Here is a 17790-nt window from a genome sequence, read left to right as displayed (position 1 = left end):
ATTTGGGGTCCACGGCGTAATCAATAGGAATGTTTGCACCCTTCCTGATTAACCCTCAGAGATTGTGCATGCACAGAAGAACTTGACACAGAGACGGACTGTCAGTGTAAAAAGTCTTCCTTGACTCTGTTTATTAGTAGGCGTATAGCATCTTATATAGCATGATGAGTTAATTGCCCTTTATGGGCATGCAGGAAGCAATGCGTGATTGGAAATCAAAGCATGGGATTCACTGGTCCAGATAAGGTCTTCTTACACCAGGTCCTGCGCGAGTTGCTGTCGTCATGGACGTCCGACATAACATGGTTTCAGGTGCAAACCAGCGCCATCTCTCCATGTTCGATGGAGGGGGCAGGGGTGGAGTGAGCAGTGTGGCGTCAAATGACACCCGAGGGTTATGTGTGGGTAAAAATGTGCCTCTTACGGTATACTACCCTTGATTTGCCAACCCCTGTCCCTGCCTGCTTGCCTCCACTCCTGGCTAACCCCAGGCGGGTAACTGGGCGGTGCCCCCTACTCTCACTAGGGACCGAGAAGGGATGCTGGTGTACCTCATGGGAGGGTAGAATACTGACACAAACGGTAGATGAAAAGCAACCAACATGAACAAACTAATCAGAACTGAGGCAGATGGAAAAACCTGGCAGATAGTAGCAACTATAACAGACAAGCTGATAGAGGCAGGAGACCAACAGAGGCAGACTAGCTAGCACACTGAGGGAAACTAATAACTGGCAGCGACTGCAAGTCCCTGCCAGACCTTTAAACAAAAGCCTCCGCCCAGGGGCGGAGAAAGGGAGACAGACCACTCCCTATAGTTCATAATGAAACGGAGCTCGTGCACGGCGTCGCGCTGGCCAGGCACCGGCGCCTCCGACAGCCGGACAACAAGCCAGGGGGACGCGCCCCGACTGCGGGACCCCGCACGCTGCCGCCCCGGGAGGACCAGCAACCGCCGCATGGTAACAGTGCCCTGAGGTTATAAGCGTGTATTTCTATCAAGCTGCATATTCTGATAACGGTTAGCAGAACAGGATGTGGCGGCACATTCCGTTCTGCTGGCTCAGGAGGTGAAATAGACATATATATATATAAAATCCTCCACAGAACAAGGGGATATGAGGCAGGAGTGTTCAAAAGAGACCTGGGTGCCTTTGTGAGTATAATAATGCTGTATTTGTAGACTGTAAGGAATTCTTTCACGAATATGAAGAAAATATGTTTCTTTCTAGTAAGGGTTTTCATCTTCCTCTGGATCAACTTGGCAGGAGAGTAGGCTGAACCAGCTGGACTTTCCTAGTTTGCAGTGTAATGAGGGCAGTTTGGGGGGGGGGGGTGCAGATTGTAATCCTCCAGAAAGGGGGATGTGACGTCACTTATTATTGTGCACATGATGATATGTCTCAGTGTCTCTCCATACACAGGATTACACAATAGTGAAGAAGACATCGGGGGACGGTGTGACTCCCATCATCCATCTCCAGGAGTCAGGAGGATGGAGCAGGAGTCATTTCCCCATCACAGAGCCTCCCTCCCCGATACATGAGCAGAAGATCCTAGAGCTCACCAACAAGATGATGGAGCTGCTGACAGGAGAGGTGATGCTGCGGGGGATGGGGGACATTATACAGTAACAGGAGGGGTCTGGGTGATGACTGGATATTGTGTTGTCAGGTTCCTATAAGGTGTCAGGATGTGGCTGTCTATTTCTCCATGGAGGAGTGGGAGTATATAGGAGGACACCAGGATCTGTACGAGGTGGTCATGATGGAGGATCACCGGCCGCTTACATCACCAGGTAGGAAGGATTATTTTCTGTATATTCATCAGAGGTGTAAGTTGAAGCTTCTGGGCCGCAATGCAAAAGCTGTCACAGGGCCCCCAACTATAATGCTTTATTCATAGTACTGGGCTCCCTATATGGAGAAGAGAGGCCTTGTAGGCCTCCTAAGGCTCCTGGGCCCGGGTGCAACTGCATCCTCTGCATCCCCTATAACTGCCCCCTACTATATACATGTATAAGTATCTTCTTGTTGAATACTGTGAGCACAGGTCGGTACTATCAGCCTTGTTGAAGCCTTAAAAAGTTTTCAAAGTTAAAAAAACAGTAACAATAATCAAAACCAGATATACTGACTGGTTTGGTCCCACGTCGGTCCAGCACCTCTACTGCGGTCCTTTTCGCATTGTTTACCTATTGCAGTGGTGATGTGTCTGTATACACACATGATCACTGCATCCAATCATACGCTTCAGTAGTATTGATCCGTGCTCCGATGAGGCCTGTGATTAGCCGCAGTGGTCACATGTATACAGCATGTAACTTTCTAGTTCCCCCCCCCCCCCCCCTTTTTTTTTAATCTCAGAAAATCCCTTTAACAACATCATGTGTGTAATCACATGTAATGTAGAGGCTTTACACTGGAGCCCAATGTATGATCCATGTTAAAAATTTCAATAGCTCTCCATTCACTTGATCACCTGACAGTTGCCAAGAGTGCATTTTTGGCTGGTCTAGTAGACTGCTCTCTTCTGCTGTGCTGTTCCTGTGCGGAAGCTTGCCGAAAAAGTTGAACATTCCGTAGAGGTTTTCTTGACCTTTTATGGACAGTTTTCTTGTGTGTCTGTGTGTGTGTTTTTCACTGCTCAAAAAAATTAAAGGGGTTGTCCCGCGCCGAAACGGGGTTTTTTTTTTTTAACACCCCCCCCCCCCCCCCCCCCCGTTCGGCGCGAGACAACCCCGATGCAGGGGTTAAAAAAACAAACCGGAGAGTGCTTACCTGAATCCCGGCGGTCCGGCGTCTTCATACTCACCTGCTGAAGATGGCCGCCGGGGTCTGCTCCCTCCGTGGACCGCAGCTCTTCTGTGCGGTCCATTGCCGATTCCAGCCTCCTGATTGGCTGGAATCGGCACGTGACGGGGCGGAGCTACACGGATCCGGCATTCTGCACGAGCGGCTCCATTGAATACAGCAGAAGACCCGGACTGCGCAAGCGCGGCTAATTTGGCCATCGGAGGCCGAAAATTAGTCGGCACCATGGAGACGAGGACGCCAGCAACGGAGCAGGTAAGTATAAAACTTTTGATAACTTCTGTATGGCTCATAATTAATGCACAATGTACATTACAAAGTGCATTAATATGGCCATACAGAAGTGTATAGACCCACTTGCTGCCGCGGGACAACCCCTTTAAGTAAAATTTTCAGCATCACAAATCTCCAAGTTGCTTCCACCTTAGGAATATCAATCTGTCCAGTTAGGAAAGAGAAGATATTGGGAATCTATTTCATCTGCTTTGGTGGAAATGGAATTGACAACAGGAGCACCAGAGAGGCAAGAGTGAAACACCCCTAAAAAAAAAGTGGAACGGAGAACATTCTTCTCTCTTCCTTCCTGACAGATTTTTCTCTTGTTCTGCATTTGGTCACTCCCCATGTGACTACTGAGCAGTTAGACTGTGGAACTCTCTGCCTGAGGACGTAGTGATGGCAAAATCCGTAGAGGAGTTTAAGAGGGGACTAGAGGTCTTTCTGGAGAGGAAGGATATTATAGGCTATAAATCTTAGGTTATTTGTTAATCCGGGTTTACAGGCAGGTAGGAACTATTAGGGGTTGATCAAGGGAACAGTCTGACTGCCATTAGGGAGTCGGGAAGGAATTTTTTCCCAAAAGGGCTAATTGGCTTCTGCTCTTGGGTTTTTTTGCCTTCCTCTGGATCAACAAAACAGGAGGCTAGACAGGCTGGACTAGATGGACATTGTCTTCATTCAGCCTTACGAACTATGTTACTATGTTACTGGTACATGAGGACTACCTGTAGCCCTATGAGGTTGTCCTGCTCCTCCATGTTGACACATCCATATGTGCCATCATAAGAAGGTTTACTGTGTCTCCCCGCACAGTTTTAGGAACATAAAACAGATACCTGGCCATTATATGAGGAGGACTGTACAGGGCCATACAAAGGCATCAACCAGCATCAGGAGGAACAGGAGGAGCCCTACAAAATGACCTCCAGCGGGCTACATACAGATGTTTCTGACAAAACTGTCAGAAACCGACTTCGTGTGGGTGCTATGGGGGTCCAACTTCCTGTAGTGGGACCTGTACTCACAGCCCAGCACTGTACAGTCAGTGATGGTCTAGGGTGGCATATCGTTAAAGGAACTGTACAAACCTGCACACGATAGCCAATGGTACCCTGATTGCTATTGGATACCTGTATGAAATCCTCAGAGCCACTTACTCTGTTGTAGTGGGCCCTGGGTTACTCCTGGTAAAGGACAGTGCGTGGCCGGAGTGTGTAGACTGTTCCTCAATAACAAAGACGTTGATCCCAGATCCATTGATCCATCATTGATCTAATTGAGAACTTTTGGAGCATTCTTTATCTGTGCATCTGATACAACCAAGTAGAGCCACAAACTGTCCAGGAGCTCATTGATGCCCGGATCCAGGTCTGGGAGGAGATCCTCCAGAGCATCATCTGCTGTCTCTTCAGAATGCCCAGATGTTGTCAGGAGTGCATGCAGGTACCTGTGGGCTGTATGCACTACCCAGTAATACTTTGAATTGTCATGATGAATTTTTGGGTGCTTTTGTAATCCAGTTCTTGATTGTTCGATGATTTTGGATTCCATTGACCACTGATACATCATTCTGTTCTCAATGAATTACACAATTTATATTGGTAAAGATTTTCAACTTGAATCTTTTGTTTTTCGAGACCCATCTTGTGATTTTAAAGGGGTTGTCCGATTACAAATTTAGGTTTTAAAATTAGAGCCAAATCAGTTGAAATAAACAGGATCATAGAATCCTAGAATGGTAGAGTTGGAAGGGACCTCCAGAGTCATCTGGTCCAACCCCCTGCTCAGTGCAGGATCACTAAATCATCCCAAACATATTTGTCCAGCCTTTGTTTGACCACTTCCATTGAAGGAGAACTCCCCACCTCCTGTGGTAACCTGTTCTACTTATTGATCACCCTCATTGTCTAATATCTAGTCTGTGCCTCCTCCCTTTCAGTTTCATCCCATTGCTTCTAGTCTTTCCGTGTACTAATGAGAATAGGGCTGATCCCTCTGCACTGTCACAACCCTTCAGATATTTGTAGACCGCTATTAACCCCTTAGGGACAGCCCCATCGGGATTCTACGTCCTCAATAAGTGGGCTTTAATCCTAGAGGACGTAGAAACATGCGTCCTCTTAGGATTAATGCCCACTTGGCGGAGGACATGACAGCTCCATGCTGTCGGTGCCCGCAGGTAGCCGACAGCATGGAGCTGTCATCCTGGGCTGCGGGCAGTCCCCCCCCCCCCCCCCCGGCATTGCCAATGGATAGCGCCGATCGCAATAAAGTAAATAAAACAGTGAAAAAAGTTAGATATTCAGCTGCCCTGATGGATGGGATCCATCAGGGCAGCTGAAATTACTTACCCGGCTTGTCCGAGATGTCCCACGGTAAATCTGTCCTCCGGGACCTAGCGCCGCTCTTCTGCGCATGCGCGCCAGACGTATGACGTCATGCGCATGCGCAGAAGGTCGGGAGCCCCGGCAAATTCAAAATCTCCTGGCTCCTGAAGGTAGCCGGGAACCAGGAGATGTTACCGGGGACTGCGATCGCGAAAAAGTTCAAAAAAGGAAAAAAAGAACACGTTTCACCTCCCCTCATGGATCCGATCCATGAGGGGAGGTGAAAATACTCACCTCAGGTCCGCTGATGTCCCCGGTGTTCCGAGACCCGAAGTCCCCGTCTGCGCATGCGCGCCCGATGTCAATCATCGGGCGCGTGCACAGAGGGGCTCGAGGCCCGGGAAATTTAAAATTCCTCTGCTCCTGGCTGCCATGTGTAGCCAGGAGCAGAGAGATTTCACCGGGGACATGATCGCTGTTATCCAATGGATAGCAGTGATCATGTAAAGTAAAAAAAAAAGTGTAAAAAGTAAAAAAAAAAAAAAGTTTAAAAAAGCTTACGTTTCATTTCCCCTCACGGATGTGATCCGTGAGGGAGGATGAAATGACATACCTAAGGCCCACGGGTTTATCCGCGGACCTTACCCCAGCTTCTGCACACGCGCCCGTCGCCTACATGGCAGGCGCATGCGCAAAAGCCGTGGATTACCAGGGTACTTAAAGGGGTTGTCCCGCGCCGAAATGGGTTTTTTTTTCTTTCAATAGCCCCCCCGTTCGGCGCGAGACAAACCCGATGCAGGGGTTTAAAAAAAAAACGGATAGTACTTACCCGAATCCCCGCGCTCCGGTGACTTCTTACTTACCTTGCGAAGATGGCCGCCGGGATCTTCACCCTCGGTGGACCGCAGGGCTTCTGTGCGGTCCATTGCCGATTCCAGCCTCCTGATTGGCTGGAATCGGCACACGTGACGGGGCGGAGCTACGAGGAGCAGCTCTCTGGCACGAGCGGCCCCATTCAGAAGGGGGAAGACCGGACTGCGCAAGCGCGTCTAATCGGGCGATTAGACGCTGAAAATTAGACGGCACCATGGAGACGAGGACGCTAGCAACGGAACAGGTAAGTGAATAACTTCTGTATGGCTCATAATTAATGCACAATGTACATTACAAAGTGCATTAATATGGCCATACAGAAGTGTATACCCCAACTTTGTTTCGCGGGACAACCCCTTTAAAATCTCCCTGCTCTTGGCTACAAAACTTAGGCGAGAGCCTGGAGATTTCACGGGGGGCCACAGTGAGCGGCTCCTGATCACGTGTTCGCCGTTAACCAATGGATAATGGCGATCACGTAAAAGTAAAAAAAAGGTGAAGCTGCATCTCCCCTCACCGATGTGATCGGTGAGATGAAACTTTTTACCGGAGGGCTCCGTATTTGCACCCCGATGCGATCTTTCTCCGTGAACTTTCCCGGATTCTGCACATGCGACCGCCGGCAAAACACCGGACACATGCGCAGGAGTCGGGGACCCCAGGAAATTTAAAATCTCCTTGCTCCCAGTGAGCAATGGTCGCTGAGAGCCTTGAGCAGTGACCTTGTTGAGAGGTCGCCGGTCACGCGAAAAAACAATGTCCGAATCACTTGGATATGCAAAACCTTTACGGAGTTATGCTATATTGAATGACGCATGTCAGATTTCCAAGATTTGGCTCCGTCACTAAGGCGCACACAGGCTTCGTCACTAAGGGGTTAAGTCTCCTCTCAGCCTTCTCTTCTGCAAGCTAAACATTCCCAGATCCTTTAACCGTTCTTCATAGGACATGGTCTGCAGACCGCTCACCATCTTGGTAACTCTTCTCGGAACTTGCTCCACGTTCGTCTATGTCTTTTTGTAAAGTGGGGTGCCCAGAACTGGACACAGTATTCCAGATGAGGTCTGACTAAGGCAGAGTAGAGGGGGATAATGACCTGACGTGATCTAGACTCTATGCTTCTCTTAATACATCCCAGAATTGTGTTTGCCTTTTTGGCTGCTGCATCACATTGTTGACTCATGTTCAGTCTATAATCTATTAGTATACCCAAGTCTTTTTCACATGTGCTGCTGCTTAGCCCAATTCCTCCCATTCTGTATGTGCTTTTTTCATTTTTCTTGTCCAGATGTCGGACTTTGCATTTATCCTAGTTAAATACCATTCCTACTCTACTCAGTCCCAGCGGTCCAGTGCTACAACTCCACAATTCGCCGAGTCTCTGTTGTCGGCGTACGTTAGGTGACTGACACCTGCCAATCAGAAGCTTCAGCATCACCGCTCATTCTCCTAGCATAAATGTTCACATCCTGGGCTCCATGATGCCAGGAGTTCTGAACGGTGACATTGCAACGTGTAGTGTGGCTGGGTGCAATATCTTGACAAAAGAGGCCACTACCATTAGGTAATACTGCTGCTGCTGTGAACTGTGTTCTTGTCTGCATAAACACAGAAATGTCTGAGTCTCTTCTACCTGCTGAAAATGCCACCCCAAGGAAGTAGCGAAAGCCAAGTGTCTGTATTGAGCAACAGCTCTCAGTGTGAGACTGACCATATTACGTTGGTATAGAAGTGAAGGTGCTGAGAGCCGTGTGTGATATATAGATATACAGGGGCTCATGTAGTCCTCGCTGTGGTCTTGTGTCCCCACAGATGGATCCAGTAGGAGAAATTCCCCAGAGAGATGTCCCCGTCCTCTGTATTCCCAGGACTGTCCAGAGGAAGACCCCAATGTCCCAGAGAGCCATCAGGTAGATGACACTGAGTCTATATAGGGGGTCCTGCAGTCATAGATTTTGGGGGTCTCTTCTGGTGGTCTTTTAGATTTTCCTCCAGTCTGCTGTATTGTACTGAATTATTACATATGATAAATCAGGGGGAAGATCTGACTGCTATTAAAGTGGAGGTAGAAGAAGAGCGGATGATGGGCGATCACCCGTGTATGAGAGACGTGAAGGAGGAGATTCCAGTAAATGTTGCCCCAGGTACGTAATGAATAGGGAAAGTGAACTTGAAGGTTTCTTAAAGGGGTAATATAGAACTTTTCAAATTTTAAGTCTTTTACCGCAGCCAGCCTCAGTGAAGCATTCAGCAATGCCTTGTTACCTTAAATATATGCTTGTGCCTCAATCTGGGTGTGTCACATGACCCCTGCTGTCCTGATTTTGTGATATTTGGCTATGGTCAGAGGCTCCTAGCTTCCTGTTCTGACCCTTCTGTCTCAGCCACATGACTACTTATGAACTGGGCGGGCAGTCCATAGCGGGAACAGTTGTAACCTCAAAAGTGGGCACTGTGCATGCTCACTAACAGCCCAGCTTATATACTAGTGGGGAAATGAGCAGCTACTCCACAGAATTGTATGTGTTGCGTCCTGACTGGACATGAAGGATAAATAAACGTAAAGAAGCACGACCGTGCAAGACTAAACCAAAGCACCACTGTGCATAACAAACATAACTAAACCAAAATGGGGAAATCTCTCCCTAAACAACACCCCTATCCCGGGAGCGAGCCCTGCCTAACTGGCAGGCCAATCGCTCTGATAAGTGCGTACCCATGACACTGATAAATTCATACCAGAGAGCCCTAAATACCATAAGCACTGCAAGGTAAACAGCAGTGGCACTTATCTGTAGTAGCAGACTGCAGCAGGGAAATGGAGCTCCAACAACAGGCTGTGCTCCACATAGCAGACCCAGGAGCAGTCTGAAATTGACCAGCACTGAGGTCAATACTAGAACAGATTATATAGGGCAGGGCCACTTAGAGACAGGTGAGAGCTGACATCACTCACCCGACCCCCACGCCCCTCAGCCCCAGGAAATACCGAGACACTGCGAAACCCTGGTCCAGCCTGAAAGCAAGGTGAAGTTCTCAGCTGCAACAGTATGTATACAGAGTATACAATAGGGTAGCCCAAAAAACTCAACTTTCAACTACAAAGCAAGACACCCTCTATGTTTTTTCCTTTTAACAAACCTTGATTTGGGGCAGAGTTTCTGGTTCTTGTGTCTATGACAAGGTTTTTACTCAAGGGCCATGAATTTTCAGACTTTTTACTAAAGACGAAGAAGAAAAACTGTTGCTTCAAGTTGTGGAAGCAAATTGCAAGGCTGTTCCGACACAGAAGTCTGCTGCCCAGTCCTTAAGCGCTGACTGACAAGTATGTGTCGTAATTTTGACTATTTTCATATATTTGGAGGTATTTTTGTAGGAACGGCACAAATGTGGAGATTGTCAGGACAAATGCCGTTGTCAATACTTAATGTTTTAAAGCATCGCGGTTGTTTTGCAAAAGCAAATTGTTCATATTAAAGGGGTTGTCATGCGCCGAAACGTTTTTTTTTTTTATTCAATAGGCCCCCCGTTCGGCACGAGACAAACCCAATGCATGGGTTAAAAAAAACAAACGTTTAGTACTTACCCGAATCCCCGCACTGCGGCGACTTCTTACTTACCTTACCAAGATGGCCGCTGGGATCTTCACCCACGATGCACCGCGGGTCTTCTCCCATGGTGCACCGTGGGCTCTGTGCGGTCCATTGCCGATTCCAGCCTCCTGATTGGCTGGAATCAGCACACGTGACGGGGCGGAGCTACGCGATGACGTGTAGGAGGGGGCGGAGCCAGAACACCGCTCGTGCCGAGACCCAAGAGAAGGGAGAAGACCCTTCTGCGCAAGCGCGTCTAATCGGGAGATTAGACGCTGAAATTAGACGGACCATGGAGACGGGGACGCCAGCAACGGAGCAGGTAAGTGAATAACTGCTGTATGGCTCATAATTAATGCACGATGTACATTACAAAGTGCATTAATATGGCCATACAGAAGTGCTTACCCCCACTTGCTTTCTCGGGACAACCCCTTTAATGCTGCAGCTTGTGCAATTGGGAATCTTGCATGTAAGCGCCATTTCTCATAATATACCTCAGTTTTGAGCACCATCTTGCAGTGGGAATTTAAAGCTACAACTTTACCCTAATATTATTATTAGCAGATGTAACAAATTACGTGCGTTGTGGGGTTTCCCATTGAAAACAAGGGAAAACACTTGCCGATCCTCCAACGCGACTGAAAGCCTCACTGAAGGATCATTACTGTACGGAAGTGATGGGAGGCATTTTTGCCATAAAACGCCTTGCATAGCCATGAAAACACATGTTGGTGAGTGTGATATTGTGTAGGTAGCCTTACTAATAGTTTATATATTTATTTGGTTCAAAAACAGTAGTTTTTATAAGGAGGTTTTAGTTTGTTTCTGAAGATGAACGGACAGATAAAATTAGAAACAGAAGAAACTGCCAATAAGACTGCAACTATTATAAATCTCAGCGTGCAGCTGAGTGCAGACTTGGCATTTCACAGTATGATGACCCACTGCACACTAGGATTGTTCTTTGGTAGGGAAGTAGATTACAGCTGGTGACGGTCATACAGGCTCTCTCCTCTTATTCAGCTTTGTGAAATAATGAGAGCAGCTAAATGATCATCATTGGTTTAGTGGGTGGGATTTAGTATTTATGAGCAGTGTGTGGGAGGAGCATACAGAATGAACAGGAAGAGATGCAGTCCGGGGGATTATGGGAGATTTAGTAGCAAAGCACAGGAAGTGCTGATGTAAGCAACCACAATCGAAGGAAAGGTAATGGATGGATTTACTATAGCACTGTGAGATGATTTATTAAACCTCTAGTTTTGTTGTCTTCTAGTTTACCCGGTTTCCAGTTCCACTGATTTCTCAAGCCAGAATTTCGCCTCTAGTTTCACTGGCTGCTTCTAGTTTCATTGGCAACTGCCGGCCCACGTGGTCTCGCTGCTGATGTGGCCCATGTGATTTCCTGCTCAGCGTTTCCTCCTCTTAATGCTGAAACGCTACCCACCCTTCTTCAGCGTTGCTGTGGACACTAGTAAAACAGTACTGTGTAGTGTAATGTAAGTGGCTATGTTCACCCAGAAAACACAGTAATGTCACCTGCAGTCCTATGTAGCACTACAGATAACACACAGTGATAACGCTGAGGACAGATGCCATTTGCAGTCCTATGTAAGAGCACAGAGAACACAGTGATAACGCTGAGGACAGATAATGATGTCACCTGCAGTCCTATGTTGCACTACAGATAACACACAGTGATAACGCTGAGGACAGATGCCACTTGCAGTCTTATGTAAGAGCACAGAGAACACAGTGATAACGCTAAGGACAGATAATGATGTCACCTGCAGTCCTATGTAACACCACAGATAACACACAGTGATAACTCTTAGGACAGATAATGATGTCACCTGCAGTCTTATGTAATAGCACAGAGAACACAGTGATAATGCAGAGGACAGATAATGATGTCACCTGCAGTCCTATGTAACACCACAGATAACACACAGTGATAACTCTTAGGACAGATAATGATGTCACCTGCAGTCCTATGTAATAGCACAGAGAACACAGTGATAACGCAGAGGACAGATAATGATGTCACCTGCAGTCCTATGTAACAGCACAGAGAACACAGTGATAACGCTGAGGACAGATAATGATGCCACCTGCAGTCCTATGTAACAGCACAGAGAACACAGTAATAACGCTAAGGACAGATGATGTAGTATATGTAACCTGCAGTCCTATGTAACACCACAGATAACACACAGTAGCATATTCAATAACATGTTAAATGTTCATTCATTCTTTACAGTAGTCTTTTATATCCATTTGTTATTTTTAGTATTAAAAACCATATTTGTTCTCTATTAAATGTGGTTTGGTGTGTGTTTTTTTTTGGAATGTCTTTTCCAAATCCAATTAATTGGATTTACATTGATTCCTATGGAAATAATTGCCTTGAATTTCATTGGTTTCAAATTTAGCCGATTGCTTTCAGACGGATTACCAATGAAACTAGAGGTTTGACTGTATTTTGGAACTTGACTTTGATCTCGGTATACCCCTTTTAGGGAGATACTTTAATGTAGCTGTAAGGTAAAATAACACTTAATAAAGTGATATACTGTATTATATATAGTGCAGGACCTGAAAGAATGGTGAATGTGCACAGATGTTTTATGAATCCTGTACTGTGCAAGACTTAAAGGGGTTTTCCAGGGAGAGCCCGCAGTCACAGCTAGAATACCCTGGGGTTGGAGCTAAAGCTGCTGCTCCGGGCCCCTGTGTAGTGGACGGCGCTCATAATTGAAGGTGCATCTTTCATTGAAATCAATGAGAACTGCGTCTGCAATTATAGGCATAGCTCCCATTGATTTCAATGAGAGCTGCACCAGGCACTACACAGAAAACTGTGCATGCGTGTTTCCAGGATAATAGGAATGTTATACATTTTGTGTTTGCACTTTAAGATTAAAAATGGATTTCATGATTTTTTTTTCAAACAGAAAATGCCAGTAAGAACTCTGAGGGAAACGTCCTGTTATCACTGGGTTATAAAGTAGAAGATGAAGATATCCTGCAGCACACTACAGAAGAAAACCTCATTACCCTTCATGTACATCCAGGACTTTACAGTACAGATCTATCATATAATCCATCTAATCATGAGGAACCTTTCCCTGACCTATTACAGGTTGTTACCCCGAGTGCGGGTCAGGAAGGGGGAAAAAGGTTTCAATGTGGAGAATGTGGAAAACAGTTTCCGAAAAACTCAGCTCTTATAAAACACATAAGAATTCACACAGGGGAGAAGCCATATTCATGTTCAGAATGTGGAAAATACTTCACAGATCAATCCAATTTTATTAGACATGAGCGAATTCACACAGGACAGAAGTCTTACTCTTGTACAGAATGTGGGAAATGTTTTACAAATAAATCAGATCTTGCTAAACATCAGAGAATTCACACAAGACAAAAGCCGTATTCATGTTCAGAATGTGGGAAATGCTTCGCAGATCAATCAAATTTTATTAGACATGAGAGAGTTCACACAGGAGTGAAACCATACTCTTGTTTAAAATGTGGGAAAAGCTATAAGCGTAAATCAGATCTGCTTAAACATGAGATAATTCACACAGAAGAAAAGCCATATTCTTCTTTAGAATGTGGGAAAAGCTTTAGTGCTAAAACAAGAATTCACACAGGGGACAGGCCATACTGTTGTTCAAAATGTGGGAAATGCTTCACAGATCAATCAAATTTTACTAGACATGAGAGAATTCACACAGGACCGAAGCCTTACTCTTGTTCAGAATGTGGGAAATGTTTTACAAATAAATCAGATCTTGCTAAACATCAGAGAATTCACACAAGGCAGAAGCCGTATTCATGTTCAGAATGTGGGAAATGCTTTACAGATCAATCAAATTTTATTAGACATGAGAGAGTTCACACAGGAGAGAAGCCATACTCTTGTTCAAAATGTGGGAAAAACTATAAACGTAAATCAGATCTGCTTAAACATGAGATAATTCACAAAGAAAAAAAGCCATATTCATCTTCAGAATGTGGGAAAAGCTTTAGTGCTAAAACAAGGCTTGTTCTACATGAGAGAGGTCACACAGAAAAAAAAATGTATTCCTGTTCAGAATGTGGAAAATGTTTTATTACTATTTTCCAACTCAATGATCATTGGAGAATTCACATAGCGGAGAATCCTTACTCCTCTTCAGAATATGGGAAATGTTTCACAATTAAATCACCTTAGACATGAGGAAATTCACACATGAGAGAGGCCATTTTCATGTTCAGAATGTGGAAAATGTTTTACAACTGAGCCATACCTTAGTTTGCAGAAGAGAATTCACCCAGTAGAGAGGCCATATTCATGTACAGAATATGGGAAATGCTTTACTGCTAAATCAAATTTTGTTATACATTCGACAGTTCACACAGAGGAGCAGTCATTTATGTGTGTTGGAATGTGGGAAATGTCTCAAACATGAATCAGATCTGGTTAAGACAGTATTTATATGCCTGATCCCAAGTTGCACCCAAGATTCTTAGGCATATCTAGCATTGCACAGCACACAGACACCCCACAATGCAAGTCCTGTTGTTACGTGAGAATTGCATGAAAATAGAACCTGCTTCAGTTTTTCCATTTTGCACTATTGGGAGGAGAGGAAAAAACGCCTGTATTAAAATCAGCCCATGGGTCCAACAACCTGCTCAATGTGGGATTCACTAAATCATCCCATAATGCGTGAGTTTTGTGTGTTTCGTAATCACCCAGCAGTTGCATGTTTTTCTCGGTCGTGTAAATATGACCTACACATGAGAGAATTCACACAGAAGAGAGGCTGTATTCATGTTCACTATGTGGGAACAGTTTTAAAGATAAATCTAGTCATGTCTAACATGAGAAAATTCATATGGAGAAGCCATATTAGGGTATGTTCACATGGCAGAATTCACCACCTCTACAAACCATGTCAAAATACGTAGCTGTCTGATCATTCCACCCTGCTCGCCTCCATTCACAGTAAACAGGCAGTCATTCATGGATAATACTGCCTGCTTACATGGCCTGATCGTCGTTTGATTTTTATGTATGCGTAAACTGAACAATGAACAATCAGAAAATGAATTAGCATTCTTCGTTCAGTGGATAAATACAATTAGACTAACAATCGTTCAGATTTTTGCTGCGTCACAGGACTCTGAATGATTTATTGGCCATTAGGCTGGGTTCTCACAGGGCGGATTCTCGGCGGAAATCTTGCGGTTTGGCCGCAGTGAAAAACCGTGAGATTTCTGCCGGGAGAACCGCAGCTGCAAAACCCGCGGCGGCTTTAAAGCGGCCCGGCCGCTCGCTCTTCCGCTGTGGCCGGCGCTCCCATAGAGGAGAGCGTGGCCACAGCGGAAAACAAAAATAGACATGCTGTGGTCGGCAAATCCACGCCGCAGCGGCGGCTTCTGCCGACTTAGCCGCAGTGGATTTGCCGTCCCATGTGGACGAGATTTCTGAGAAAACTCGTCCACATGGCTGGCTAATCCCGGGATTAGCGGCTGCATGTGGATTTGCAGCGGCGAAATTCCGCACGGAATTTCCGCAGCAAATCCGCCCTGTTTGGACCCAGCCTTAGGTAATTTTCATAGGAATCCTCAGTTGGAGAAGTAAACCATTTTCCTCCTTCGTTAATATTAAGACAATAAACTACAGGGCATAAATTGTGTCCTGTGATTTTTTTTTTTGTCTTAAAGGGGTTGTCCCGTGCCGAAACGTTTTATTTTTTTTTCAATAGCCCCCCCCGTTCGGCGCGAGACAAACCCGATGCATGTGTTGAAAAAAAAAAACGGATAGTACTTACCCGAATCCCCGCGCTCCGGTGACTTCTTACTTACCTTGCGAAGATGGCCGCCGGGATCTTCACCCTCGGTGGACCGCAGGTCTTCTGTGCGGTCCATTGCCGATTCCAGCCTCCTGATTGGCTGGAATCGGCACACGTGACGGGGCGGAGCTACGAGGAGCTGCTCTCCAGCACGAGCAGCCCCATTCAACACGGAGAAGACCGGACTGCGCAAGCGCGGCTAATCGGGCGATTAGACGCTGAAAATTAGACGGCACCATGGAGACGGGGACGCTAGCAACGGAACAGGTAAGTGAATAACTTCTGTATGGCTCATATTTAATGCACGATGTATATTACAAAGTGCATTAATATAGCCATACAGAAGTGTATAACCCCACTTTGTTTCGCGGGACAACCCCTTTAATACTTCTGCGCAAGTGTTCTTTATTGAGGCTCTTCTGGTGACACCATTTAGCAGTGCGAGCCTGGTGGATAATACTTTGGATTTTTATAACATTTTTTCATTGCTGTGGCGCTTGTTGGGGAGAGTATAAAAATCATGGAAAATTCCGTGGTGAATTACGCCTTGTGAACATATCCTTAGAGTTCAGAATGTGGAAAATGTTTTACAGACAATCAAATTCTGTTATACAGGAGAGAATTCACACAGGGGAGAATACATTTACATATTCAGAATGAGAAAAATGAAAACATGTTATGCTTCTCAGGAGATAAGCCGTATTCCTGTTCTCTTTTAGGGAGATGCTTTAAAAATAAGTCATGTGTTCTTAAACATGAGAGAATCTGTTGGATTGTTCTGTATATGGAAAATGTTTTATAAGAAAATTAAATTTTGAGAATTCACATTATGAAGAAGCCGGATTCTTGTTTGGAATGTGGGAAAAAACTTTAGCATCAATTTATTGACAGATTAGTCAGACAATATGATGGTTTATCTTTTGGGTGGAATTAACTGGGATCCACCAGATACCATAATTCTATTTCCCTGAGGTCAACCGTGAGCGGAAGCAATGGAGGAAAAATATATGATGGATAGAAGGAAGACAAGAAAAGCCTTGTTATCAGTGCTGTTGAAACATCACCATAAACCTTGCTTCTTGTTACTGTATTCATAACTCCACCCACACTGCAGGAGAATCCAGCATGACAGTAAAAAGTAAGGACGCCCCATTGAAACTTTAATATATGTGGACATATCAATATTTGGTGGTCTTTTATACCATACAAAAAGATAAATATGATGGAACTGCATAAAAAAACTAATTGAATTTGCAATAATTTTTTGATAGAATTAACCAATCTGCCATTTCCTTCTGTGGCTTGAATACCTGATAGTAAAAGTTTTGGAAAAAAACTTTCCAACAAGTGTTTAGTTAAGGTTCCGCTCACACTCGCGTATTTTGGTCAGTTTTCGGCATATTTGTAAGTTACAATTAGAAGTGGGGCTGTTGTGGATGGAGTGCACCGAGGGAAGGAGAGAGGAACTGATGTGGATGGAGTGCGCCGAGGGAAGGAGAGAACGCTGATGTGGATGGAGAGCATCAAGGGAAGGAGAGAGGGGCTGATGTGGATAGAGTGCACTGAGGGAAGGAGAGAGGGGCTGATGTTGATGGAGTGCAGTGAGGGAAGAAGAGAGAGGCAGATGTGGATGGCGCGCACCGAGGGAAGAAAAGAGAGGGGCTGATGTGGATGAAGTGCACCGAGGGAAGAAAAGAGAGGGATTGATGTAGATAGTATCAGCTATATAGTGAGTAGTGCTCAAAGAGCGTTATGTACAAAGAAGTGGAAGTGTTTCTACCACTATGCGACCCAGCGATCACGTGACCGCCAGGTGCCCTCTGTCATGTAGCTGTGCTATGATCCTACAAGACTCTGAACAGCTCTTCCAGTGACTATTGTCACTAGAGGGGGATGTTTCTCTCTGTAACTGGGGCTAATATGGATGCCTTAGCTACAGTGAAAAAGTGTGATATACAAAAAAAATACAAAGTGAATGACCCCCAGAGGTCCTATATGACATCGTGGAGAACATAGAGGGTAAGAAAAATAGTTACATAAAGAAGTAAAATAAAAT

General features: G+C 45.4%; 1 protein-coding gene across 1 annotated transcript; it reads left to right on the top strand.

The window, feature by feature from the left end:
- The first annotated feature begins 1423 nt into the window (after window positions 1–1423).
- Window positions 1424–15753, top strand: LOC136578533 (zinc finger protein ZFP2-like). Its single transcript, XM_066578667.1, has 5 exons — window positions 1424–1598; window positions 1675–1798; window positions 8105–8202; window positions 8328–8436; window positions 12843–15753. Exons 1-5 carry the CDS (start codon window positions 1575–1577, stop codon window positions 14105–14107), a joined length of 1620 nt encoding a protein of 539 aa, XP_066434764.1. The 5' UTR covers window positions 1424–1574; the 3' UTR covers window positions 14108–15753.
- Window positions 15754–17790: the final 2037 nt, after the last annotated feature.

This window comes from Eleutherodactylus coqui, chromosome 9 (genome assembly GCF_035609145.1).
Source record: "Eleutherodactylus coqui strain aEleCoq1 chromosome 9, aEleCoq1.hap1, whole genome shotgun sequence".
In the NCBI taxonomy this organism is placed as follows: Eukaryota; Metazoa; Chordata; class Amphibia; order Anura; family Eleutherodactylidae; genus Eleutherodactylus; species Eleutherodactylus coqui.
The sequence above is the reverse complement of the archived record's forward strand: the minus strand, read 5'-3'. Positions and strand labels throughout refer to the sequence as shown.

What these genes read in the sequence shown, in the direction of transcription:
- LOC136578533 (XM_066578667.1), top strand. Translation starts at nt 1,575, where the DNA reads ATGATGGAGCTGCTGACAGGAGAG. An exon ending in TGGAGCTGCTGACAGGAGAG is followed by an intron (nt 1,599 to 1,674) that starts GTGATGCTGCGG and finishes TTGTGTTGTCAG; the next exon opens with GTTCCTATAAGGTGTCAGGA. An exon ending in CCGGCCGCTTACATCACCAG is followed by an intron (nt 1,799 to 8,104) that starts GTAGGAAGGATT and finishes GTGTCCCCACAG; the next exon opens with ATGGATCCAGTAGGAGAAAT.